Below are 27,017 nucleotides of genomic sequence, written 5' to 3'. Positions count from 1 at the left end.
GGAAACCAGTTGCAAGCATATTTCCTGCCACATTGTGTATAGTGACAAAAAGTCACAAACAATATTGTTCATATCATGAAATGAACTAATATAATAGACCTGAAAAACATAATGCAGGAGTGAAAAAAACAAGTTTTAGAATGATATTGGCACAATGTGATATGATTACATACAGAAAACCATCCTATACATTGTGTGTATACACACATATGTATAAGAAATTATTGGAAGGGTACACATTAAATTCATATTTGTTATAAGAAAGAGAAAATAGGTGTGTGCTTTGTTTTCATTTGTAATGTCCTAATTTTTATTTGTCATAGTCTATTTGTAATGGATTTTTAAAAGGACAACATATTTCTATCATTACCTATACAATTACCTATACAATTTTTAATAAGTGCATCCATAGGAAAAGAATTGGAAGTAAAAAATGCCACAATATTAAAGTAATTAATTTCAGCCCCACGTGGAAATATATATATATATATGATTATTTTTTCACTGTACTTTTTCAGTTTTTAAAAGTATCTCAACATATATTAACATGGATAAGCATTTAAAAATATAGTCTGGTGAAAAAACAGTCAATTGCTGATCTATACTAATAGCATGATAATATTTATGTAACGACCCATACACAATAAAAACAAAATTATTTTCTGTAGAGGAATATATCCATATAAACATATCCACACGTAGCTATATAAATCCACAGCAAACAATCTGGACATTGATAATGATGGTTTCTTCTGTGGAGGGGACTAGGATTGGAGTCAAAGAACACTTGTACTTAACCTGCAAAGTTTTAATATTATTTATGTAACTAGAAATGTAAGTATAATTTTTCAGAGAGAAACTTCCAGCCCAGCTTCCTTGGTTTGGCTGTCAGAGGCCCTGGTGCAGGTTATTGCCAGCATCAGTCTTTTCTCCCTAAGACACCTGGAATGGGTTCATGAGTATTCAATTCAATTTAGGACTCAGACTACAGATTCTTGAATCCTGCTTTTTGCGCTGAAACCAATTTTGAAAAATCCTGGGACTAAATATTTGAGCAAATATTTTAATCAGAATATACGGCATATTATAAATAATTATATTGAAATAAAGTAAACCAAATTGGTAAGAATGCATTCATTTGAAATTAAAAGTATATAAAGCTATTAAGAGGATCTTGGAAAGATACGGTAGCAGTTGGGTAGCGTGGCCGAGCGGTCTAAGGCGCTGGATTAAGGCTCCAGTCTCTTCGGGGGCGTGGGTTCGAATCCCACCGCTGCCAGCTTCAGCTTTTTTGTCACTGTTGCGTTCACTCGGCTCCTTTTTGCGCCTGCATCAGCGACCCCTGCTGTCAGTCTGTGCTCGGTCTGCATGAATGGCTCGGCGGCGGGGGCGGGTCCACGCACGCCGGGGCGGGGCATTGTGGGTAAGAGGAAGCGCGAGGGCCGGCCCAGCTCCCCCCACGTGTCGGCCGGAGTTTCACCACCAGCAACATGGCCGCTCCCTGACCCGAGAGCCCGGCCGCCGCCGCCTTTGCAGCCCGCGGGTACCTGGGCGGTTGCCGCCGTCCGCGCGTGGCCCCGGCGGAGAGGTGAGTCCCGACTTGCCATCGCCGAGGTTCGGGCTCAGGCCGCCGCGTTCAAAGGTGGGCCTGGGCCAGGTTTCTCGAGTAGGCCGGGGAAGCCGGCGCGGAGCCGAGGGGCCGGGGGCCTCCCGGGGCTCGGGCGGGGAGGGCGGGCAGCACGCCCGGGTAGACCCCGGCCACCGGCGGACCCCGACCTCTCGCCCGGCCTGGGGGTCTGGGAGACGGCGGCCCAGGCTGGCGGCCGTGACTCAGGGTCCGGCCGCCCTGCCCCGCCCGGGCCTCCTGCGGAAGGAGCACCTGTCCGAGGGCAGCCGCGTCCCGGCTTGGCTGCTTGTGGCGGCGGCTGCGTGGTGGGCGTGAGGAGGGGGCCTGACCTCCCGCGAGCGAGGCGAAACCGTGGACGCTGTGGCCCGGGCCGGCGGCCGCCCGGATGGGCAGGGGGAAGGTGCCTGGGCCCCTCGCGGCTGAACCCCTCAGCCCCTGCCGGGCCGGGCCGGGCCCGGAGTGCCTCATTCATCTGTCCAGGCACCGGTTCGGTGTTTCCTGAGAGCAGCGCGGGGCTGTGGACTCGGCCTGACAGTTCAGTCGGTGGGGCTGTCAGTAACTCACTAAGGTCGCGTTGGTATGTCAGCCTCAGAGTCGTTGGGCTTGGGGGCGAAAAGAAGGGATCTAAGCAGTCGCCACGGTTTCCTCATCTGTGAAATGGGAATAATAGCAATTCCTGCCCCGTAGGGTTGCGGGGAGGGCTAGATGGGGCAAGAAGGGTGCCGCTCCTGCTTGCAGGGCTTCATTCGTGGCTAAGGCGCCTACCTTCTTACATTGGAGGAAAACGTGTTGCCACGTAATAGCAAACCTTCCCATAGGTTACATCTACACCATTTAATCCTGGCTGCAGTCCTGTGGAGGCTGGCACTTTCCTTATTTTGGCTTTAGGGATGAAAATAGGAAAGGATACCAAGCTTAGGCCCTCCACCGTAGGTCACAGATGGTGGGGCACAGAGGTGGGATTTGAACCTGCACAGTTCCACTCCAGAGTCCAACCGCTTAACCACCATACCATACTGCCTTTTATCACAGATATGAGCAGCACAGTGCTTAAGAACGAGGATCTTTGCCATCAGACCCGAGTGTCTGCCTTGATTACCCTGCTCTCTGGCACTGTGACCTTGGACAAATTACTTACTCTCTGACCCTCGTTTTCTCTTTTCTAAATTGGGGATGATAACATCTTGATTTACAGGGCTAATGAGATGAAATGTAAAATTTTTTTTTTCGGTACTAGAGAAAAAAGTAGCCATCCTCATAACAACTTGATGAAGTCAGTATAATTATTATCTCTATGGTTGAGGAACATGAAACATTGAGAGACTTTTATAGAGTTTATATCCTAAGAAGACAGTCAACACCTAAGCAAATAGACCCAGAAGTTCCAGATTATAAGAGCCACTCAGGAAAGAAATCAAGGGGTTGTGGTTGCCTGGAAAGGGATTGGAGGAGGAATTTTAAAGGTAAGCTGGTCAGTGAGCCTCTCTAGCCCTGGAGGAGGAGGAGGATGGTGTTAGTGGTGGTTGTGTCTAATAAAATGAGCAAGCTGGGGCCTCACCAGTCAGAGACCCAGCAAGTAGCCTCAAGGCCAGGTGCAGATGGTTAGAGGGAGTCAGAAACAAGATAATGTAGGGTCTTAGAGGGACAAGGAATAGGAGTTTGGATTTTATTTTATGTGAAAGTTGAAGGGTCTTGAGCAGGGGTATGGTGTGATTTACTTATTTCCAGGACTAGCAGTTGCTGGGAAAACTGGAGGTAGGAAAGGGAGGCCATAGGGAAGCTTATAATGTTAGGGTTAGGGTTAGGGTTAGGGCTTTTGGAATTGCAGGTCAAGGCCGAGTGCAGTGATACACAATTACTATCCCAGGTACTAGGGAGCCTGAGGCAGGAGGATCTCAAGTTTGAGGCCAGCTTGGGCAACTTTGTGAGATCTTTGTTAAAAATAAAAACAAAAAGAACTAGGGGTGTAGCTCAGTGGTAGAGCACCCCTGGGTTCAATTCCCAGTAAACCTCCCTGCCCCGCAAAGTCAAGATTTATTACCGAGATGTAAAATCACCTCAGGGAGATTGTTGCCAGCATTTTTATTTTGAATGGACAGGGTAGAGAGCATTATTGCATCACATAGTAGGGACAATTATATTATGTGAAACTTGCTTCAGTTATGTAATTGTGTGTCTGTTCTGGGTCATTGATATGAATCACATTTCTTACTGTGGGTCTCAGGCCGAAAACTTTGAATGCCACTGAGTTGGATCATGTTGTCTGGGAGGCTGAAGGGAGGTGACAGCCTTTGTAGGAACCAATCGTCCAGAGGGAGAAGTGCCAGCCCTCCAGCTGAGAGGGCACCTTATCCTTCTGGGTGGATCTCAGGGCTGGAGGAAGCCCCTAGGGCAAAGTAATAGCCGAGAAAGAATGACTGCCATCTTGGGAACCTCCCAAGCTACTCTTAGTGCATGTGATCTGTTGCCTTGCTCACGTAGAGGTCCCCAATCTCAGCTGTCCCCAGAGCCAGCCGCAGAGAAGGTAGGTGCTGGACACAGGTATGTGTGTGATACTTGGCGGCCAGTGCCGCTGGGGTGGGTGGGGCGCCCCTCCGTGCTGCACCGTAGCAGGCTCTCGAGCTGTCAGCGCGCGTTTGTGTTTTCACCCAGCCTTCCGTCTTCCGAGCTGGTGATGGCCCGGTTCCCTTCAGTCTCTTTCCTGCTTCGGATACTCCTCTGCTCAAGTCCTTGTGTAGCTCCCTATGACACAGCATCCCTGTGGGCCTGTTTTTTCAGATAACAAATGGGAATTGCATGCCTGCTGTGTGCCAAGCACTGAGGATGTAGCAAGGGACAAAGTAGACTAAGTCTCTGCTTGCCCGTGGCTTATAGCTTAGTGGCAGTGGGGACAGGTACAGAGTATAAACTATCCCATGGTGATAGGTGTTATGGAGAAAACCAGAACCCAGAAGGGAATTGTGGGGGTGGGGGTGGGAGGTGGGCAGGGTGGTCTTAGGGATGAGGTGACATTTGAGAAAAAACAAAGGTGAAAGAGGGAGCTAGGAGGTTGTCAACTGGTAGAGCAGTCACTGAAGCCAGATGTGACTTGGAGGCTAGTGGGAGGTGAAGCCTCAGAGGTAAAGGGGCAGAGGTCTGGTGAGGCCCATGGAGTGAAAGGCACTGGCTCTGAGGGAGATGGGGAGCCCTGGGGGCTTTTGTGTGGAATGACATGATCTGACATGGCTTCCTAAAGTTCAGCTGGCCCTGGGGTCAAGCAGAAGTGGCAGAGGAGTGGCAGATTCTGGCCATCCTTTGAAGATAGACCTCCAGGGCTTACCTTGTGGGATGAGAAGAGAAATGGCCAGGATGAGGCCGCCGTTTCTGCCGGGCAGTCTCAGGTTTGGAATGTACAGTTGCAATAAGTGAGACGATCAGATGGGGCCTGGGGAAGGAAGGAGCGTCGGTGACACTGAGTCCTGAGGTGAAGGTGTTATGCCCCTTTACACATTAAATAGTTTAAACAGAGCTGCTGAGGTCTGTGGAGCCCGGCTTCTGCCCCGCCAGGCCCACACTCGGCCTTTGGTGGGAAGGTCGGCCAGCTCAGTACTCTGTCCCCTCCATGTCGGCCCGAAGCTCCGCTTTTCCAGGTCCTTGCTGCTGTGCTTCCCTCATCTTCCCCTTCCCTGCCTTCGCTTGTCCAGATCCTTCTGTCCTTTAAGCCCAGCACACATGCTCCTGCCCCAGCAGGGAGGCCTTGCCTTCCACAGAAATCCCCTTTCCATCACTGTCACCTGAAGGCCAAAGGCCTGGATTTGAAGTTCGTCACCTTACTGTGTGACTTCAGGTAAACACATGTAAAGTGTCTCTGAGTTCAGTCTGTTGCTTGTAATCGGGGACAGTCAAGCCGGCTCACAGGGCTGTTGCGCTGCGTGGAGTGGCCAGCACGTGAAGGGAGTGGGCCAGCCAGCCTCCATCCTCAGGGCTGGCTGTGGTTCCTTTCCAGTGGTCAGGAAACCCACATGACCACGCATTTGTCTTTCCTCAGGTGCAGCCAGCATGCGTGGACTGGGCTCTCTTTGCTTGTACCCATTGCTTGGTTGTATCTTTCTTTTTTGGACACAGGGAATGTGGTTGGTCGTCCACCGTTGACTCCACTGCAGACCCAGTTGGAGGGTCAGTGTTTGTGTGGACTCCTGCCTCCCGGTGCAGGGCCTGTGGAGGAAGGGGTGCCCCAGCAGTGTTGGCCGCATGATGGCTGACCAGCCTGGTCTCTTGTGCTCCTTTGCAGATCGAGTCCAAGGACTGCGTGGCTGGCTCCCCCCTAGTATGGCCAATGAAGAGGATGACCCAGTGGTTCAGGAGGTAACTACTGCTCTTCACCCTCTGCTGGGGCTGCAGGAAGTGGGGCTGAGTTCCTCCCAGATGTCCTCAGGCCAACCTAGGAACTGTTGGTGTCTAGGGACCCTGATCCTTGCTGTCCCCAGACATCAGCATAGCCAGCCCCTCCCTCTTCCCCTCCTGGTCTCTGATCCAGCACCACCTTACCAGAGGCCTTGCCTGGCCACCCCTAGACTTAAGTTCATTTGCTTTTTGCCTGTTGGCTAAGTACAGTAGCACCTGGCACTTAAGTCCTCAGTGACTCTTTGTTGATGAGTGAATGGATGGACGGGACAGCTCTGCCTTCCTGGGCTTACCAGATTCTGTCACTCAGCAGTTGTTCGTTAGATACAGTGTGTGCCAGGGGCTGTGACATAACAGTGCGCAGGGCTGTGTCCCTGTCCCTAGAAGCTCAGAGACTGTGGGTGAGACACAAGGAAGGAGTCTCAGGATGCAGCCTGGGAGGCAGCCTCCAGAACTGGCATAAGAAGAGAAAATTGTTTATGAGCACTTACCATTTGGAATTCTTTCAGCCCAGGCCTCAGACCTTTGAGAGCAGAAGGCAAAAATACCTGTGTTTGCCCCAGGCTCCTGTGTGTATCTGGAACCCAGCTTCCAGTTTGAAGAGCAGGGATAGGAGAAGGCTCCTTATGAAGAGAGTTAGTCTTCCTTGTTTGGGGGTTGCTGCTAAGGTTTTGAACTATTTAAGTACATGTAAGCTGCATTTACACTGCAGAAACCAGTGAGATCAGGGTGATTGGCGGTGTCTTAGGAACTCTGAGGACAGAGGCAGCTCACTTCGCACCCAAGGGGCCCTGATGTGCTGCTGCTTGGGTGGTGACTGCTGGATCCTCCAGGGTGAGTGAATGGTGGAGGCTTAGGAGGCAAGCCTGAGCAGTGTGTGCAGAGGTCCAGGGGTGGAGAGCTGGAAGCAGGGCAAGAAACTGCTGCCCCTTGGCGTAGGGGTGGTTAGTGTTAGGAAGAAAGAGAAGCCAGATGGGTCAGGGAGGCCTTGCACACTGCCTTGAAGCAGGGAGACAGGCTCATCTGGGAGAGGCAGGTGGGAGGCGCAGAGAGGAAGTGCAGTGTATCTGCCCTCCCCGGCCCACCTCAGAGAGCCTCAGCTCTGCTCCGGGAGGCATCCTGATCCCGGCAGCCCCAGGAACTGTTCTCACTGGGGTAGAGTGAACTTGGGTAGGGGACCAGCTGAGCTCTTGTCCTGGTCCTCTGGGGGCTGCTGGGAGTGAGTCCTGGATCGGTTAACTATGTTTATAGCATGACCTTAACTTTTTCCTCCTCCCCCAAACTGCCCCTCTGAGCCATCGCCCCTGAGAGATGCGTGGTGTGTGCGCATGCCTGGGGCGGGCAGCCCCTGTCCTGTATCCTGGTTAAGACTTCTCCCCTTGTTTCCAGATCGATGTGTACTTGGCCAAAAGTCTCGCAGAGAAGCTCTATCTGTTTCAGGTAATTACAGAACTTGAAGGTAAAGGGGGAAGCAAGTGCTGATGGAGTGGCGGAGAGTGGGCGAGAAGGCCTGGGCCCCTCAGCCTGGCTGAGACGCCTCAGCACGTGGGGTGAGGAAGCCCTGGGTGGGCCATGATGGGGAGACGGCAGCACGCGGAAGGCATAGCCCAGCAGGGGTCAGAGCTGGGGCTCTGGGGACAGACCCTCGGGATGGAGACCCCATTCTGTCAGGCTTAGCTTTCAGCCCTTGGACAGGTTTCTTAATCTCTCTGCCTCGATTTCCTTCCCTACAAAGTGGTGATAGAAATGAGGCCGCCTTGTAGGGTCCCTGTGAGAATTGTCCTGCCAACTGTGATGACCCCAGGTGTTAGCCCTGTCTCTGGGCCTCCCCGCTAGGCTATGAGCTTCTAGTGGCTAACACGTATTGAGCATTTACTGTATACCAACACCATTTAAAGCACTTTTATAAGTTAATTCATTTCATCTTTCAATAACCCTGTGGTGGTGGTAGTTATATTTTTATAACTTTATTGAGATACGGTTCACACCCCATACAGTTCCCCCATTTAAGGGTACAGTGTGGTGGATTTTAGATTCTTCACAGGGCTGTGCAGTCAGCACCACAGTCTATTTTCATACATTTTGGCGTCTCCATAGGAAACCCCTCTCTACCAGCAGTTCTCAGAAGTCCCCCACCCCCGCCCTGACCTGCAGTTCTAGGCAACTTTCTGTCCCTGTAGGTTTCCCTGTTCTGGACATTCCATATAGATTCAAATCGTGCATGTGTGGCCTTTTTGACCGACTCTTTGACATAGGGTTCTCCCATGTTGTGGCGGTGTCTGTACTGCATTTCTTGTGGCTCAATGATACTCCATCATGTGACTATGCTAGTTTGTTTATACATTCATCAGTTGATTGGCCTTTGGCTTGTTCACTTTTGGCTACCCTAAATCATGCTGTGTGAACGCCTGTATACACGTTTTGGTGTGAATGTCTTCAGTTCCCTTGAGCGTCTTGCCAGGAGTGGAATAACTGGTCATCTGGTGGCTCTGCATTGGACTTTTTGAGGAACCGTCAGACTGATTTGAACCATTTTATGTTGTCAAAAATAAGTTGGTCACTGGGTGTGGTGGCACACGCCTGTAATCCCAGGAACTTGGGAGACTGAGGCAGGAGGATCGAGAGTTCAGAGCCAGCCTCAGCAAGTTAGCAAAGGCCCTAAGCAACTCAGTGAGACCCTGTCTATAAATAAAATATGAAAAAGGGCTGGGGATGTGGCTCAGTGGTTAAGTGCCCTGGGTTCAATCCCTGGTACCCCCCTCCCCCCAAAATAAAACAAAACGAGCTGGTCACTTTAGTGCTTTCACCCTCAAGTTGCTCTTGAGCAGGCTGTGGCGGGCAGGCCTGTCCCCAGGATGGTCCTTCTTCAGGGCTTTGTCAAGGCCAGCCGTGCTCCAGGCTGTTCTCACCAAGCTGCCTGCTCTAGCCTGGGAAGCAGGAGGAGTCACCCACCATACTGCTGTTAAGTGAGCTTTTAGGAAATGGCCACTTCCTGGTGAGGATGCAGCTGGCCTGAACTGGCCCCCGAGGGCGGAGTTCATGCCCCTTGCTGCTGCATCTTCTCCAGGCTCACTGCAGGGACTGTCCTGGTGCCAGGCAGTGACGGCTAGAGCTTGTGAGGATGGGTCCAAACTCTGGCTCGTCCACCTGCAGTCACTGCAGGGGAGCAAGAAAGGGAAGGTGCTTCTGTGGGGATAGATGGGGAAAGGTGTCCCCATGCGATCAGAGCAGACTTACAGTGCGAGCCAATGACATGAGGGTAACTCCACCCAGGAGGGCGCAGGGCCTCCGTGACTCACCCCCACCAACAGTGTGCTGTGGGCAGGTCCCACGTGCAGAAGGAATGAGAATGGGAACATGGCTCCCACGCCCCCGCCCGGCCTGAGCAGCACTTGGCCAGCCTTCTTTGCTTCTGCTTCCTTGTGGTCTCCTCTCACTTGTCCTCGCCTGGATGGCCTGTAAACTGGTAGTTGGACCTTGGATCCTTACTCTCGCCTCTGTGCTCTGTGGGTTGCTGGAGTTCCTCCTGCCTAGGCACATCCCTCAGGAGTCACAGGCATCATAAAATTGTCCTTGGGAAGGAGGCTAGGAGGCGCCAGGGGGGTGGACCTGCAGGTAGAGGCTGCACAAGCCTCGTGGGAGGGTGGTGGGTCCCTGGGTGCTCTGGTCTCTGCCTGGGGTGCAGTTGGGCTGGCTGTTGATTCTTGACCAGAGCTCCTGAAGCCCAGCTCTGGCTGACCTGGGCAGGGTGGACTGATGGTCCCCTCACTTCCCCAGTACCCCGTGCGTCCAGCCTCGATGACCTACGATGACAGTCCACATCTCTCAGCCAAGATCAAGCCCAAACAGCAGAAGGTAGGGCTGTCTTATGGTGGAAGTGGGTCAGGGAGGGGTGTCTGAGGGGGATTCGACAGAACCAAGGAGACAGGTCCTTTGGGGACTGGAAGCCCAGAGGAGCACTTGGAGAATTAAGAGAACAGCAACTGGCAGGACCTGGGAAGCTGAGGAGGAAAGGGTTTCCAGGAAGGGAGTGGGCAGCTTCAATGAGGAGTGAGGCTCCAGATGAACTGGGGAGAGCCCATGTGACTCGGCGTCCAGGACGGGGAGGGGTACCTGTGAAGCAGGCCCAGTCTAAGGAAACCTGGTGCCCAGAGGGATGAGGTGATGGGGACAAGGAGAAGCACGCCCCCAGCCAGCTGTAGCTCTGGCCCCACTGGTCACGTAGCGATTCAGATGTTTTGAACTGGAGTGGGGGACAGACAGGACCTCATGAACTACCCTCCTGCCCACGAAAAGCTACTTTGACACTTCTGTTGGGATTTGGGTTTGTGGCCTCTGGTGTGGACTCTCACTTCTGGGCAGGGGCTGGGTTGGGGTGTCCCTGGGGAAGTCGTGCTCTGGGGTCCTCACAGATGTGGGTGTGCCTGGTACCTCCAGGTAGAGCTTGAGATGGCCATCGACACCCTGAATCCCAACTATTGCCGCAGCAAAGGAGAGCAGATCGCGTTGAACGTGGATGGCGCCTGTGCCGACGAGACCAGCACGTACTCCTCGTGAGTCCCCAGGCCCCCAAGTCCTTTAGGCTCCACTGAGATCAAATGGGAACCTTTAAAAGGCTTCAGAGACATCATCCCTTTGGTTCCATCCCTGGACTGCGTGGGAAGCTGGCCCAGGGAGGCCCTGTCCACCACTCATCTCTTGGTCTGCAAGCAAGGCCGCCTGTCTTCTTATCCCCTGGCTCCCCTCCAGAGGCAGTCAGAGACCGCCCTTGGCCTTGATTCCTAGCTGGTGTCTTTCAGAAAGTGTCCAGACTCTCTGGAGCTTCCTTCCCCTTAACATTGGTTCTCCTGTGTCCCAGGAAGCTGATGGACAAGCAGACCTTCTGCTCTTCCCAGACCACCAGTAACACATCCCGCTACGCAGCTGCGCTCTACAGGCAAGGTACCTGGGGAGGGAGGGAGGGAGGGAAGGGCCGGGGCAGGGGAACCTTAGCAGTTTCATGTCCATTTCCTGCCTCCTCTGAACAGGGACCTGGCAATGTGGAAATTACAAACCACAGTGGTCAGGGCACTGGAAGGGACCACCTCTGGAGACTGCTAGGACTGGGGCTCCAAAGGCATTTTCCTCCTGGGCACGTGCATGTGCAGCAGAGCATAACTGTAGGGACAGGTAGTGGAATCTGTTTTTAAGTACAATTCCATTCTGAGGCAGCATCCCCTCAAGACAGGTGACAGTGTGTCCATGCAAAGATGTGTACACAGATGTTCACAGGCGCTTTCTTCACAATAGCCCGAAATAGAAAGAACTAAGGGTCCCTCAGTTGATGCTGGATGAAAGAATATGACCTGGCCATTAGAGTGCTGGCTGGCCATGTGAAGGAAGGAAGCGCTGCCACAGGCCACCGCATGGAGTCTGAGGGCTGAAGCTCAGGGGAAGCAGCCGGCTGGGGAACACACCGTGCGGCCCCATTGATACGGAATGGCTGGAATTAGCAAATCCACAGTGAGAGGGTGGATTCGCAGTTTCCAGAGGCTGAGGGCAGAGTGATGTGGGGATCGACTGGTTCTTTTTGGGATGATGAAACATTCTAAAATCAATTGTGGTATTAGTCATACAACTCCGCGAATATGTTAATGTACTTTGAATTATATGCTTTAAATGGGTGAATTGTATGGTATGTGAGTCATATCGCAATAAAGCATAAAAAAAGATGTTTCAGTAGTCTACAGACCTATAAATGAAACTAATTTGAACACTGAGGAAACAAAACGAGTAGAGTGAGAAGTGGTGTCTGGGAACTCTTGGAACTGTGTCTCAGAGCCATGGTTGTTTAAGGCCACAGTCCTGCATCCAGGACCAGAAGAAAAGTCGTAGCCTTGGTCAGAGACCACACAGGTCCATCAGCCCAGGCAGGGCCACTTCTCCAGCCACATTGTCACTAACAGACTCCTCCCGGATGGGTGGGATTTGACAGGAAGAGGAGAAGAAACACAGGCGCAGGGACAGGGGTGGCCAGGGTGGTTTGGCAAAGGCCTGGAGGGGGAAAGGATGCAGTGCCTGGTGTAGTGGAGTGAGCACTGTGGGGAGAGGAGTGGGGGGACGGGTTGCAGGGGCTTGAGGTAGAAGTGTTGGGGGTGGGCCTGAAAGAAGGCCGTGAGCAGAAGTGTTCGGGCTCCTGTCCTGGCCTGGGTGTTGCTTGCTGTCTACCAGCTTGGGATCGTGTGCTGGAGCAGAGGTGGGAGGCAGTTTGGTGGTGGGCCTTTGCCTTCAGGGGACTTGGTGAATCCCTTGAGCCCAGCTGGGTGTGGCAGCTTCAGTCCCTAAAGGCAGGTTACACCCTTCTTCCTCTGCCAGGTGAGCTCCACCTGACACCTTTACATGGCATCCTACAGCTGCGGCCCAGCTTCTCCTACCTGGATAAGGCAGACGCCAAGCACCGGGAGAGGGAGGCGGCCAATGAGGGTGAGCCCTGGGTCCCCCCCGCTGTGCGTCTGACTCCTGGGCTGGCGTGGTTGGAAACAAGTCCTCAGGGGGTCAGATCCTAACAAGCCGAGCCGCACCCAGGCCTCTGTGCACCAGTGCCAGCGGCACCACCCCCATAGGCAGGACTACCAAAAAGTCTCCACACACTGCTCAGTGTCCTTGGGGACGGAAGAGCCTCCAGGTGAGAGGGATCCTCAGCAGATGCAGCGTCTACAGGAGAGCTTGGGCACCTGGCTGGGGCCCCCTGGGTAGGGTAGAGTTGGGGCTGTGAGCATCTCCACCAGAGGCTGCAAGCCCGGGGTTGCTTCTCTTGCAGCTGGGGACTCTTCACAGGATGAGGCAGAAGAAGATGTTAAGCAGATCACGGTGAGTTCTGGCCCCAGGCAGAAGGAGCAGCCTGGCAGTGGGGCCTCAAGGTGGAGTGTCTGCGCAGAGGGGACTCACCTGTCTTTGGGGTGTAACCGGGCAGATTGCCCGACCTCTGGAGCCTCCCTGCTGGGCGGCCTGGAGGGAGCAACCTAACCTCTTACCACTGTCAAGGATGACAGCACTGTTGATGTAAGAGAGCGGATCCTGGAGCTTGGCGGAAATTGCCTGGGAACAGGAAGCCAGCTCCCAGGAGCCCAGTGAACCCACACGGAGTCCATGTTAATTACCTTTGTGAATCGGCCCTTCCAATGGTGCACAGATGAACTGTTTCCATCTCAGTGTTTATTCCTGCATCTTAAAGATTATTGGAATATTTACCTTCCGTGGTGGCTTATAAAGTTCCCCCATTTGAGTGTATTTGGGTTAAACTGAGCATTAGCAGGCAAGTGCTGCTCCGACCTGCTCGCGGGTCTGTCGCTGTGCAGTGCGAGTGCTAACCCTCCAGCCTGCAGGCCGAGGGGCTGCTGCTCAGTAACTTGTTGGGTGATCGTGGAAAACTCCCTGCCCTTCCTGGGACTTGTGGCCCTGGCTGGTAAGGCGTGCTTCGTGCCCCAGGGTTATAATCCAGGCACCGCCCCCAGCAGGCAGCAGAAGCAGGACAACACTGTTCCCCGCTGGGGTTGGTGGCTCAGAGGGCCCTGGTTGGAACTGAATTTCACAGGCTCATGTCGGGAAATGAAGCGGGAGCTGGGAGTGGAAATCTCTGCTGTGGGATTTTCTGGCCTCCTGTCAAGGGTTGGGACAGCAGCACAGGGAGGGTCGCAGGCCAGAGGGTGTGACCTCTGCCTATCCCACCTCCAGGTAAGATTCTCCCGGCCGGAGTCGGAGCAGGCCCGCCAGCGCCGCGTGCAGTCCTACGAGTTCCTGCAGAAGAAGCAGGCGGAGGAGCCCTGGGTCCACCTGCACTACCATGGCCTGAGGGTGAGCTGGGGTCTGCGAGGGCCAGTGCCCGCGGGTGCTGCTCGGCCCACTTTTCGCTTACTTCAGGTTTTGTCAGGCCTACTTGGTAACAAAGGACCAGTAGGAGTAGCAGGTGGAGATGCCACCCTGCTGGGTCTGCCTGGGGGGTTGGTCCCTGGGCTCTCTGGGAGCTTGAGTGTCTTGCTGGGCCCACGTTAGGGCTGGTGTTTGGTTACGTGTTCTTCACACACCATGGATCCTGATCGCAGGCCAGGCACTTCCTCTGGTGCAGCCCTGGGGACTGCCATCTGTTGCATGCCTGCTGGTTCATGGTGTACCTGCCCTGAGGGATTTTTATTGTACTGGGTTTCATCACGTGTATTGACTTTAGTCCTTGAAGCTGTGTGTTGAGTGAGGGAAGCAATCGAATAACTGAGAGCTCCCAGAGATGCAGGGTTAGGGCTCCCCAATGTTCTTTGTGCGGGGACAGAGCCTCAGGGTCAGACTTCCAGACACTCTGATTTCCTGTGTGTCCCTGGCCAAGTTACCTAGCCTCTCTGAGCCTCCTGCTTATCTGTTAAATGGGAATAGTAAAAACCTTGTGGTTTTGTGGGTGAGATGAGTTATATGTATGCAGCGTTTGGAACAGTGCCTAGCACATCACAGGTGCTCAGTGAATGTTGGCTACCATTTCAGTCATTGTTGACAGTGTTCCTACTTTATAGACGCACTGAGGCACAGGTGCTGGAGCCGGGCAGGTCATAAAGCCAGGAGGAAGGTGATTGAGGCCACATCACAGAGGCCTTGGGTGATGTGCTCAGGAGGCTGCATGTGGTCCTGTGGTTTAGTCTTGAAGCAGGACCGCAGGGGCTGGCATGGGAGGTGACGCAGGGGTGAGGCCTGGGGAGTCCAGGCCTGAGCCCTGGCTGAGCCCTGGCTGAGCCCTGCCCCGTTCTTCAACAGGACAGCCGCTCCGAGCACGAGCGCCAGTACCTGCTGTGCCAGGGTTCCAGTGGGGTGGAGAACACCGAGCTCGTCAAGTCACCCAGGTGGGACTGGCTGGAAGCTGGCCCAGGACCCCAGGAGGGTCCCTCCAGTGCAGGTCCTCCCTGGGGGCTGCAGGCCTCCTTTACAGGGGGAGGGTGGAAGAGGGGCGATGTCCCTGGAGAGGGCCTGGGGGGTGGCCCAGGAAGAGATGATCTCCACTTCCTGCATGAGCCAGCAGCCTGTGAGCGGGGCAGGGGCCGGGCAGGGACAAAGCCCACAGAGCCTCTGACACCTGCCCTCTCCCCACAGCGAGTACCTGATGATGCTGATGCCACCCAGCCAGGAGGAGGAGAAGTGAGTAGGGCTGGTTGCCTCTCCTCCCTCCCCTCCCTCCCCTTCCCCAGCTGCCTCCTCGAACCCCTCACCTCACCTCTATTTTCAACAGAGACAAGCCCGTGGCCCCCAGCAATGTCCTGTCCATGGCCCAGCTGCGCACACTGCCCCTGGCTGACCAAATTAAGATCCTGATGAAGAATGGTGGGTGCCACCCTCTGCCCCCCCAGTGGGCCCCAGGCCTGCTGTGGGACAGTCTAAAGGCCCAGAGCCTGTCCAGCTCCGCAGCCCGTCCCTATCTAGACAGGTGGCACCCACATTGGTGCCATTGGCTCCCTCAGATGGGCTCCAGGCCGTCCTCTCCGCTTCCCTGCTAGGCAGCCTGGGCAGGTCCCTGACGTACAGAGTGGTGGGGGGACGCAGAGGTGAGCCTCTGAAGGGCTCCGCCGAGGCTTGCGTGCGAACGTGGACTCGCAACTTCAGAGGGCCGTGCTTCCGCTTGCGCTTCCTTGGCGGGCTCACCAGGCTCCGCACAGCAGGCACTGGCTGCCTGTTCTCACCCGGGCTCCTCTGAGAGGATCCGGGTCCTCTGCAGAGGGTTCTGACCTTGCCAGGCCTTGCCCTGTGCTCACGCGGGGTCAGCAGAACACAGGGATTGAGGCGTGGACTCCTGCCGGGTTCAGGTCCTGGCTCTGCCTCTTCCAGTCTGGTGATCATGGTTGCGTCTTAAATCCTCTCTGGGCTGAGTAGTGACAGACTCCCTCTCCTGAGGTGCTCCCAGGTCTTCCCAGTGGGCACTTCCTCAGAGAATCCCTGCAAGGGTGCAGAGGCGCACAGCCCCTGGCACACGGCAGCATCCCGTCAATGTCAGCCGTTGTGTTTGCCACGTTCGGCAGGTGTCATGTGAGCTTGCTGCTGCGCAGGTGCCTGGGGGAGCGGGAAGGGGCAGGCCCCCCTCCCCTTGTCTAATGAGACACCTGCCTCCGCCTCAGTGAAGGTCATGCCTTTTGCCAACTTGATGAGCCTCCTGGGCCCCTCTGTGGACTCCGTGGCTGTTCTGCGTGGCATCCAGAAGGTGGCGATGTTAGTCCAAGGAAACTGGGTGGTGAAGAGGTAAGGTGCCTGCCCTCTTAATGGGAGGGAGGGGGAGCACTCCGTCCATTTAATTTGGAGTAACTGCTGATATTTGGGGTTTAAATGCACAGGGTCCATTTGTCTTTTTTTTTCATTTATTTATTTTTAGATAGTGCTGGGGATTGAACCCAGGGTCTTGTGCATGCAAGGCAAGCACTTTATCAGCTGAGCCATATCCCCAGCCTCGTTTTGTATACGTTCTTAACTTCTACTGGATTCTTTCTTATGTATCCACTTATTCTTTTAATTTGGAAGTGATTCTCCTAACCTTTTTATTGGTTGCTTTGCCGTTTGCAGCTTGCTTTTGTGACTAGTCACAGTTGTGCATTAACTGCTGCCTTTGCCTTCTTCTAAGATCCTCGAAGACTACACTCACCCCCCGCCCCAATCATGCGGCAGCGTTCGTGTCTGTGATTCTCTGTGTTTTTAAGCCCCAAAGACTCCACCCAGCCAGTTTGTGTTCTGTCTTTCTAGTACCGGAGATTGAACTATCACCGAGCTACTTCTCCAGCCCTTTTCCCTTTGAGACAAGGTCTCACCAAGTTGCTGAGACTGGCCCCAAACTTGCAATTCTCTTGTCTCAGCCTTCAAGTTGCTGAGATGACAGGTGTGCACTCTCGTGTTTGCCTGTTGAGTTTGCTCACGTTGCTGCACGCCTCTGAGCCGCCATCTGGCATGCTTCCCCTGCCTGCAGAATGCCGTAGTATTTCCCTTGATGCAGGTCTGTGAAAAAGTGGTTTCCATCTCATCTGGAAATGTCTGTTTCACTTTTGTTCTTGAAGGATATTTTTATGGTGTGTAGGAGTCCAGCTGGTTGGTCATTTTCCTTCTATACAGTGATATAATTGTTTGTGCTCTGACTTCAGTTTTTACTGACAGATTCTCCGTGAGTGTCATTCTTGTTCCTTTATTTCCTGCTGGCTGCTTCTAAGGATTGCTCTTTGTTTTGGCTCTGCAGTTTCATTAAGCTGCGTCACAGTGTGCATTTCTTTTATGTAACCCATTGGGTTCATAGGTCTTGAATCTGTGGCTTGGTGATCTGCAGTAGTCTCCCTTCTCCTGCGATTCCCCCCACCAGACTGTCAGTTTCACAGGAGTAGGGCCTTATTGTATCCCCTGTCTGCTATAGTGCCTGCCACACAGCAGGCCTGGGTGAATGCAGGAGGCTGTGTCCTCTGCACACTTGAATGGTAGTGATCGAACATGGGGGACGCAAACACCGCTGTGCTTCCCCACCCCATGCTGGGTGTTGAACCAGGGCACGGTACTCCTGAGCTACATCCCCAGTGCTTTTTGTCTTTATTTTGAGCAAGGTCTCACTGAGTTGCCCAGGAGGGCCTGGAACTTGCAGCCCACCTGCTTTGGCCTCCTGAGAGCTGGGATTGCAAGTTCCCATCACCTCGCCCAGCATGGGACTCACTTGTGAAGTAGTGTATTGTATGGTGAAAAATCTGGCAAAAAATAAGGAGTTCCAGGTTTTTTTAAAAAGTACTTAATTGCAAGTTGTCCATTTCAGTTGGTTGGCCAAGGAAATTACAAGGTATATTCATGTAACTGCCACGTGGTGGCACCCTTTCACTGGTAAGCAGATGCCTGGTTATTGTCGTGGGTTACCCAAGTTTGTTTTTACAGAACTTTGTGATGACACATCACCTATAAAGTAGGACCAAGCATTTGTATTTGTGCCATGAGTGAATGAAAGCCAGGAGGGGCCATCCCCTGAGGACCCTGACCCACAGAGGGAGGCACAGAGACTCGATCTTATAGCCCAGCAGCCACAGACTGGGTTAGAACTCAAGCTTCGGGACTCGGCCTAGGCCCTGCCTGGCACTGCCCATGTCCCTGGGGGTGCTGTCCCTTGGAGTTATGCATGTCAGTGGCACTTGAAGGCGGGGACTCCTGGGCCTTGGGTGTTCTGTCTGATGGGCCTGGGCTGCTGCCCACAGGCCTGTGGGCCATAGTCCTTCCAGGCCGTCCTTATGTCCTTGTGAGGAGGTAAAAACTCGTGTTCCTTGAGTGAACAGCCTTGACTGGGTGCTCCGTGCGTGACTGTGCTCCCACTCGGATACTGTTCCTGTCAAGAAATTGGAGCGCATTAGAGGTGGGGATCCGAGGTGTGCACCCGGCTCTTTGGTCTGACCCACACTTAGTGGGGACCTTGTGTGTGTGGCCTCCGTCAGCACCTTAGGCCAGTGGCGTGTCTGTGGCGGATTGGGCAGGGGCGAGGGGAGGCTTCCAGCAGAGACCCCACAGGCCAGGCTGCCTAGAGACAGGGTCAGGGTCATGCCGTCGAGATGCTGGAGCTCATGCGCCCTGGGCCTTTCCCTGAGTCCCTGGGCTGGATGCTGGTCCTGTTCTCTCCTGAGGCTTCCACTCTGACCTCTGGCCTCATTCACACCCTGCCTCTGGGCAGCGGGCGGAGGCCTCGTGGCTTGCTTCTTCTCCCATTTCTCCTGGTGCCCCCGCACTTCACACAGGGGAATGGAGTCTTCCAGAGTCCTGGGCTCCTCCAGGTCCCAGGCTTGCCAGGCTGGGCCAGTCATGAGTGGTGAGTTGGAGGGGCAGGAGGACGGCCTCTCAGGTGGCTGGGCTGCTGCTGCCCACACACAGCTCGTGGAGCCAGCCTCCGAGGAGCGAGGCCTGGAAAGAAGGATGCAGAGGGGGTGGGGTGGGACTGACGCGCCATCCCCTTGTTTTGGCAGTGACATCCTGTACCCCAAGGACTCATCGAGCCCTCACAGCGGCGTGCCGGCCGAGGTGCTCTGTAGGGGCCGAGACTTTGTTGTAAGTACCTGGAGCTCTTGGCCTCCCTGGGGGGAGTGGGCAGCAAAGACTTGAGGACTTAGCTCCAGCTGTGCCCCCGGCGCTTCCGACCCCACGTTTTCTCCTGCCCCGGGAATCCTGGAGTCTCGTGCCTGTAGAATCTGAGGTCCTCAGGTGGGGTTGCAGCTGGCTCTGTTCTGACCCAGAAGAAGGTTCTATTTGAGTGGCACTTAAAAAAATCTTGCCCTTATTTTTCCCTTGACCAGACCATCCTCAGTGCAAGCTAGATTCCTTAGCTGTCACAAACAGTGGACAGTTGGCACCACTGGGCCCACAGCCCCCAGGTGCCAACTTCGGATGGGATTGTCCCAACTTCTCCACAGTCCTGGTGCCTTTGCTTTGCCAGTGTGTGTCCTGAGTTTATGACTCTTGAGCTTCCTTGTCCCTCCTTCCCCGTCACCCTGTCCAGTCATCATATCCAAAGCTTAAATCCTTCCCAAAACCTTGACCCTGGCACCGCCCTCCTAGACCTCGGGGTCATGCTTTGAGTTTGGTGACTGCCCTCCGGGTTGCCTGTGGCGATTGTCACACACTCACGCGTGGACCCTGCCACACAGGGAGCCCTTAGTGTCTGCCCTTTATTTCCTGATTGGATGTCCCAGCTCTATGCAGTGGTCGGTGTCAAGGGGACCGAGCAGTGTGTTCCCACCATGGGTCAGTGTGGCTTGCGCCGGGCTGGCTCACCCGTGGACAACTGCCCTGAGCACTCCCGCAGGCATGCAGATGCTGCCGGGCAGAGAACTTGGCAGGGCCCAGATCCAGGTCAGGTCTGAGTTGCTGTGGGTGACGTTTGTCCTTTCCCTGTGTCTCAGACATCCACCCTCGTCTCTCCCAGGCACCCCATCATGAGATTCAGGGAGAACGAGAGCTGCTCAGGCAGCAGGAGTTACGGGGTGCTGAGTGTTGGGGCCCCTCCTGCAGGGTCACCTCCCTGAGTCCTCATGGCACTCAGAGGTGCTAGGACATGGCAGTGAGCCAGATGGGCAAAGCCCTTGCCCCAGGGAGCATTTTGGTTTTGGTGGGGAGGGGTGGTCCTGCCCTGGACGACAGGACCCTGGGGCTCCTTCATAAAGCAGAAACAGCTCAGCGGTGACGCGGCTGCCAAGGCGTATGGCTAGGAGAGGGGCCAGGAGCCACGCGAGGCTGGCCGACACCAGGCTCTGAACCACACCATACCCCAGCCAGGCCCCAGGACCACCACCAGAGGTTAGGGGACAGTCTCAGGAGCAGCCCACCTCTAAGGAGAAGCCCTGGGACACGCTGCTTTCTCTCCACAGATGTGGAAGTTCACACAGAGCCGTTGGGTGGTAAGGAAAGAGGTGGCGGCAGTGACCAAAGTAAGTGGTGTTCCCGGTGCCTTGAGCCCCAGGGCCTGTTGCAGACTCCGGGCTGGCCATGCCTCACCTCCCGCTCCCTCTCAGCTCTGCGCCGAGGACGTGAAGGACTTTCTGGAACACATGGCCGTAGTGAGGATCAACAAAGGCTGGGAGTTCATTCTGCCCTACGATGGGGAGTTCATCAAGAAGCATCCAGATGTGGTTCAGCGGCAGCACATGCTGTGGACGGGCATCCAGGCCAAGTAAGGGCCCAGGGGGCAGCGGGAGGCCCTGGGCTCCACTTGGCCTCAGCCCTGCAGGGGCACGGCCAGGCTGGATGGGCAGGTGGATGCTGCCGGCTACCCAGCGGCTCCCAGGATAGGCCTGGCGCAGCCACACCCCTGCTTGTCAGAGCTGATGTGTGCTGAAGGGGGGCGAGGAGAGGAGGTCACTCAGACCTGCAGCAGGGGGGCCGGTGTCATTCCCCATCCTGGCCCTGGGGCCCCAGGTGGACGTGGACCTGTGTGTGGCTGGAGGGTCTGCCGGGGCAGGGGGCCTGCACATGCTGTCAGTCATGTCGGAGATGTCATGTCGGGATGTCGGAGGCTTGTCTTTGTTGAGGCAGATGGAATGGGATGTGGTTTAGAGTTCAAAGGGTTTATTCCTTTTTTCAGATTAGAAAAAGTCTATAATCTTGTAAAGGAAACCATGCCAAAGAAGTCGGATGGACAATCAGGTGTGTGGGGCTTTGGGCTGGGCGCACTCTGTGGCTGCCGAAGGGCTATTTTCAAGAGCAGGTCACAGGTCAGGCCTGGAGAGGGTTGTTGGCTCTCATTGTTGGCCCCCTCCCTCCCGCTTAGCCTCGGGCTGCGGCCTGTGTCGTCCAGGTTGCGTCCAGGTTGCGCCCCCGTTGGCTCATCAGTGGGTGGATGGGAGGGCCTGCTAGCAGGACTCACAGGTGACCCATCCTTGAGTGTCTCTGGATGTGGGGATTTGATTTCCCCACTCTGTTCCTTCTCTCTGTGGGGCACTGAGTTCTCCAAAGCAAGGCGGGGGAAGGACAGCACGCGGCCTCTTACTGCCGTCCCCTACCAGGCCTCGGACTGCAGGTCCTTGTCTGCCCAGGCCCTGTGCTTTCCTGACCAAGCTGCCCCTCCCCATAGGACCTGCAGGGCTGGTCTCTGGGGACCAGCGGGTCCAAGTAGCCAAAACCAAGGCCCAGCAGAACCATGCCTTCCTGGAGCGGGAGCTGCAGAGGCGGAAGGAGCAGATGCGGGTGTCCACGGTTCTGCCCGCTGTGCAGATCAAGGAGGAGCCCCTGAGTGAGGAGGGAGAGGACGACGAGCAGGAAGCAGAGGACGAGGAGGAACCCATGGACACTTCACCCAGTGGTGGCCTCAACAGTAGGCTGGCCAATGGGCTGCCTGCTGGGCGGGCAGCAGGCGGGGACAGCTTTAATGGGCACCCGCTCCCAGGCTGTGCCAGCACCCCTGTGGCCCGGGAACTGAGAGCCTTCGTGGAGTCCACCTTTCAGAGACAGTTTGTCCTCACGCTGAGTGAACTCAAGCGCCTCTTCAACCTGCACCTGGCCAGCCTGCCCCCGGGCCACACGCTCTTCAGTGGCATCTCGGATCGCATGCTGCAGGACACGGTGCTGGCCGCTGGCTGCAAGCAGATACTGGTGCCTGTAAGTAGAGACTGTGCTGCCAGGACAGGTGGACAAAACAAGGCCACCACAGCCCCTTGGGAGGGCCCTGGGCAGGCAGCACGGAGCTGTGGAGAGAGGTCTGCTCGCGGTCGGGGAGTGGCCCTCTGCCTGTCCTGAGGAACTCGGCTGCTTAGAAGCTGTGTGGGGATCTGGGGTGGGGGGCATCCTTGTGTGACTGCTGGCCATGTGTGACCTCGGGCAAGTTGACCTGAGGCTTTGTCCTCATCTGAAGGGGGGTGGCGCTAGTTTTTGTAGTAGGCCTCTGGTAAGGTTGTGTCTGGCCTGCAGCAGGGCCTCAGCAAGTGGAGGTCCTTCCTGATTGAACTCTGGGAAGTGGGAGAGCTGCACTCTGAACCTGTGGCTCTGGCCTTACTGCTACCACTGAGTTGGGCCAAGAGGCCTCCTTGCTCAGGAGAGGCTCGCTGACCAGTGCAGCTCTTGGGCTTTAGGCACTGTCAGTGGTAAGGACCCTCCAATGGGGAAAGAGGGGCAGAGTGCACTGGAGCCTGCTGTCCTTTCCTGTGACATGGGCATGGGTCTCAGGTACTTTCCAGCCCCAGCAGCAAATGGGGTGAGGTAGGACTGTAATGGTCTCTTAAAAAGGACGTGTTAACGTGTCCAGGGCCAAGGTGGGAAGCACCTGCAGCCGAGGCCAAGGGCCATGCCTGTGTATGTGAGGGACAGAAGCTAGAACAAGAAAGAGGCCCCTTGGATCCCAGGCTAGCAGGACTGTCTCAGGGGACCCAGCCCTGCTGGCAGGGAGACTTCCCTGAAGTCTCCTTCAGAAGGTGCTGGAGTTTGCGACCTCTCCCACCCAGCAGCAGTGTCTCTAGGCCTTCAAGGGAGGGGTGTCTGCCTAAGGTTAGTGAGGTTGTCCTGGGCCACAGGTGTGGACAGAGGTGGAGGATGTCCTGCCCCCAGGGCCTGCTCTGGCCACGCTCCTTCCTCTTGGCAGGACTGGCATCTGGAGGAGACCTGTGTGGAGCTCTCCCCCTGAGATCCTGACATGAGGACCTTATCATAGGCCTGTCCAAGATGGAAGAGGCCTCAGATCCATCCAGCCTTCTCTTTTTACACGAGGGAGCTGAGGCCTAGGGAGAGCAAGTAGACTCACAGAGACTTACCTCCTGGTTCTACTATTTATTAGCTGTGTGGCCACTGACAGTGAGTAAACCTCTCTGAGCCTTTTCCTCATGGAGAAGGGACATAGGAATGCCTCGGTACTGCTCTATTTCTAATGAGGACGAGGGTCAGGGCCTCCTTCCTGTCCCATCTCTCCAGGTACCAGGCCTGCACTGCCCTCTCTAGTCCTCCTGTGGATCGTGCTGTCAAGTGGCATGGCTGACTTGGCAGTGAGGCAAGGCCTCTAAGCCACACTCATGCAGGCCTTGTGGGAAGCAGTTGAAAGGAAGCCCTGGGGAACCCCTAAGAAGTCATGGGAAAGGGCACTTTTCGGGACACTTCTGAGGGTTGACACTGGGCTTAAAGCAGAGTTGAGCCAATGGGAGGCCAGTCTTCTGATCAGAAGAACCTGGCTTCCCTATCCCAGGCACTTGTGCCCCACACCCTCCTTTCTCGGAAGCCCCGTCAAACCCCGCAGCCAGTGCGAGGCAGGAGCTGGGATGGAGCTCACCTCCCTAGAACTGGGCTGGTACGGGAGGGGAGGAGAGAGGTGGGCAGGACTGAGGGTCTACATGGAAAATAAGTGACCAACTCACACCTGGGCCTGGGCCAGTTTCCCCCACAGACTGCTGCTTCCCCGGATGAGCAGAAGGTGTTTGCCCTCTGGGAGTCTGGAGACATAAGCGATCAGGTAAGGCGACCTTTGCTGCCGCGCCGTGGTTTAGGCTTCAACTTATGGATCCCAGTGCTGCTCTGGGGGTTGGCTGCAGAATCGCCTGTGGAAAGCGTGGGTTCCAGGACGCACCCAGATTCAGTTCTGTTCCGTAGTCGGGTAGTGACCTGCAGAGCTTCCTGGAGACGACTCAGTGGCCCTGAAAGTGAGCAGAGGCCCACCAATCTCTGCAGGCTGAGGGTAGATGCCAGGGGGCCTGTGGTCTTGTCTGTGGTGTGGAGGTGGCCACAGCTTGCGGCAGGCCTCCCTGACTGAGCCTGGGCTTTCAGCCAGAATCACTGCCCTCTGGCTTTTCCGACTCCTACTCTGATAATTCAAAGTAGTAAGTGCACATTTAAAAACCATGAGTGCTGTGGACAGGATGTGCCTGTGTTGCTGTTGGCCATGTCACCTGTGGTGGTAGAATGCAGAGAGGCACAGATGGGTACTAATGGAACTTTGGTCCTGGTAGGACCAAAGATCAGTGATGTGCTGTGGCTACACGTCTTGGCACGTGCACCTCAGCACTTACCTTTGAGTGTAATTCCCTGGAAGCTGTTGCTACCCTTCTGCTTCCCCAGGCGACTGGTTCTTTCTTACCTCTTGCTGGCTTCCGCCTCACACTTTAGCTTCTAAAGGGGCATAGGAGTTGCATGCATTCTTTCATGACTCTCTTTTGCCCTCAAGTATTTGTCAGCAACTAGAATTTTAGGGGGCAAATCATTTGCCCCTGAGTTTGAGGTGTTTTTCCATTTCAGAATTGTCAAAGGTTCAATAACATTTTTTAAAAATATTTTTGATTGTAAATGGACATGATACCTTTATTTCTATGTAGTGCTGAGAATTGAACCCAGTGCCTCAACATGCTAGGCAAGCGCTCTACCACTGAGCTAGCCCCTCAGCTCCTAAAACCAGTAGTTTTATTGGGATTTAAAGTATAATACAAATTATACACTTGGTCTTTGTCCCTTGGAATTTCTGGAGTGCTAGGATAAGCACTGACCGGAGAAACCAACATGATCAGGGGGTTAGAACTACCAGTCCCACTCCTCAGCCTCTGGGGAGGGGAGGGGAGGGGCTCGAGATTGAGTCAGTCTCCAGTGGCCAATGATTGAGCCACAACCCCAGCCCTCAAATGACATTTTTTGATCCTTTACATCATTTTGTGTATTAGTGCAACTTCCTATATACTGAGTTCATTAAATAATGAATACTAGAAAGGTCGTTCTTAGGAAATCCTGTGAGTTGATCATTTCTCCTCCTCTTCTGCTTTTGGGGTATAATGCATTTCCCAGCATCCTGTTTCATGGATGCAATGGCATATTTAACCAATTTTGATACCTGTTTCTCATTCCTTTCTTACTAAATCACTTGTCACTCTTGGGTTTTATCATGCATAAGTATGTACAAGCTGCTCATCCTGAGTCCCTTTACCACACCTCTTTTGTTCTTGGAGAGATGGTCATACAACATTAGTCTTTAATTGGAAGTGCTGAGCAAGGATGGTTACAGCTTACCATGTGGGGTTAGGTCCATAGCGTTGAGCGTCTTGTTTGGGGATGTTTTATTTGGGTGCTGTTTCCATAATAATACATTTTTGCTACTAAAGCATCGACAGGTTTTGCTTGAAATTTTTTCCAAAAATTACCGGGTACGCCGGAACATGATCCAGTCTCGGCTGACTCAAGAGTGTGGAGAAGATCTAAGCAAACAGGAGGTGGATAAAGTGCTAAAGGTATGTTCGTTTTGTGCATACCCAGAGTCTCTGGGGCCTCAGCACAGCTGCCTTTCATTTCAGGGTGTGGGGAATGGGCACGAGGGCTCCTTCAAGCAGGATGGTCATCTCATCCTCTGAAGAATGCTAGGTCCCCAGGACCCTATAATGCTTTTTGTTTAATTTTATGTGGTGTTGAGGATTGAAGCCACTGCCTCATGTGTGCTCTGCCTATTATGTTAAATATTCAAGGGCATGTGAATCATGATTTAAGTTAACCAGAACAAAATTTGTACTGTTGGTAAAGCACATTCATTTCCCTGAGGAAAAGGTGGCCCAAAACACCAAAGAGGAGACTGGGTAGTTCCTACAGCAGCATGCTTGAGCAGTTCTTGATTTACTGTTTGTATTCTGTCCATTAGTCAGAAGTTTTTTTTTTTTCCCAGATATAGATAGACCCTTATTTTATTCATTTATTTATACACGGTGCTGAGAATCAAACCCACTGAGCCACAACCCCAGTCCCATAAATCAAGTTTTGAGAGACCGGACATATGCATTTGTGTTTCTCTTCCTAGGACTGCTGTGTAAGCTATGGTGGCATGTGGTACCTTAAAGGGACAGTACAGTCTTGACAATAGTCGGAAACCACTGACCCAACGAATCCAAACTGAAGGAAGGATGGCGGAGCTGGAAGTCGTCTCAACCTGCCTCAGAAGATGCAGAGCAAGAGGCACTGCCCATCTCATGCCTACGGCGTGGTCCACTGGACAGAGGGGTGTGGTCCAGCTTGAATGGGAGCGCTCCCAGCAGGGACCAGCCGGGCCGCCTTTGCAGTAGTTTGAAATTCCTGATGTATTTTGCTTATTTGGTTTCATTCTCATAATAAAGAGAGTGTATACTGACGTGGGCAGGATGATGAAAATCATGGTTTATATTTTCCTTTTTAAACTTAATGCCAACAAAGTCAAAGTTATGTTTACAAGATGAAGAAAACCTCAAGGTCTATATAATATTTAAAATGCCTAGAGGCCAAAATTTAGTCTTAGATTATCTATCTGCTAAGACTTCTGCCAATTTCATTAAACCACACTGAATTGTTTTACTGTTGGGTTTCTGTGGCCACTTTACAACAACCTACTTTATGTAGCAGTCTCAACTGTTTACATGAACCATAGCAAAAAAATCAGAATCAAATCCATCTTCTCTTAAGGTTTGTTTGCATTTTTATGCAAACTAAACCAGGTAAGTATGAAACAATGTGTAAGTGAGGTTATCACACTTTGATGTAAAAAAAAATTTATATTTTGTGTATTTTTAAAATAAATGCTAACACTAAACTGGTA

The 27,017-nt window shown here is 53.8% G+C and overlaps 1 protein-coding gene and 1 non-coding gene across 4 annotated transcripts; both read left to right on the top strand.

Annotated features, from left to right (window-relative positions):
* The first annotated feature begins 1,197 nt into the window (after nt 1–1,197).
* On the top strand, nt 1,198–1,279 carry Trnal-aag (transfer RNA leucine (anticodon AAG)). The gene has a single exon. It is a non-coding gene; the product is annotated as a tRNA-Leu (tRNA).
* A 175-nt stretch (nt 1,280–1,454) lies between these two features.
* Polr3e (RNA polymerase III subunit E) lies at nt 1,455–27,017 on the top strand. 3 transcript variants are annotated; one of them, XR_007106119.1, is made up of 21 exons: nt 1,455–1,588; nt 5,898–5,971; nt 7,400–7,450; nt 9,788–9,865; nt 10,448–10,563; nt 10,869–10,951; nt 12,365–12,472; nt 12,810–12,859; nt 13,724–13,843; nt 14,786–14,871; nt 15,119–15,163; nt 15,255–15,346; nt 16,135–16,255; nt 18,979–19,060; nt 20,377–20,436; nt 20,521–20,678; nt 21,090–21,151; nt 21,579–22,102; nt 23,148–23,287; nt 23,859–23,936; nt 25,567–25,629. XR_007106119.1 is itself a non-coding variant. In XM_047533778.1 (21 exons), exons 2-21 carry the CDS (start codon nt 5,936–5,938, stop codon nt 26,304–26,306), a joined length of 2,133 nt encoding a protein of 710 aa, XP_047389734.1. In that variant the 5' UTR covers nt 1,455–1,588; nt 5,898–5,935; the 3' UTR covers nt 26,307–27,017. The 3 variants fall into 3 exon arrangements, 1 of the variants encoding a protein (XP_047389734.1); XR_007106120.1 differs by having other exon boundaries at nt 23,079–23,287; XM_047533778.1 differs by lacking the exon at nt 23,148–23,287 and adding an exon at nt 26,250–27,017 and having other exon boundaries at nt 25,567–25,692.

This window comes from Sciurus carolinensis, chromosome 18, assembly GCF_902686445.1.
Source record: "Sciurus carolinensis chromosome 18, mSciCar1.2, whole genome shotgun sequence".
NCBI lineage: Eukaryota > Metazoa > Chordata > Mammalia > Rodentia > Sciuridae > Sciurus > Sciurus carolinensis.
The sequence above is the reverse complement of the archived record's forward strand: the minus strand, read 5'-3'. Positions and strand labels throughout refer to the sequence as shown.

Bases quoted from the DNA above. Each gene is read 5' to 3' on its own strand.
- Polr3e (XM_047533778.1), top strand. From the start codon at position 5,936: ATGGCCAATGAAGAGGATGACCCAGTGGTTCAGGAG. The intron at 15,164-15,254 runs GTGAGTAGGGCT...TATTTTCAACAG, and splicing joins CCCAGCCAGGAGGAGGAGAA to AGACAAGCCCGTGGCCCCCA. The intron at 15,347-16,134 runs GTGGGTGCCACC...CCTCCGCCTCAG, and splicing joins TAAGATCCTGATGAAGAATG to TGAAGGTCATGCCTTTTGCC.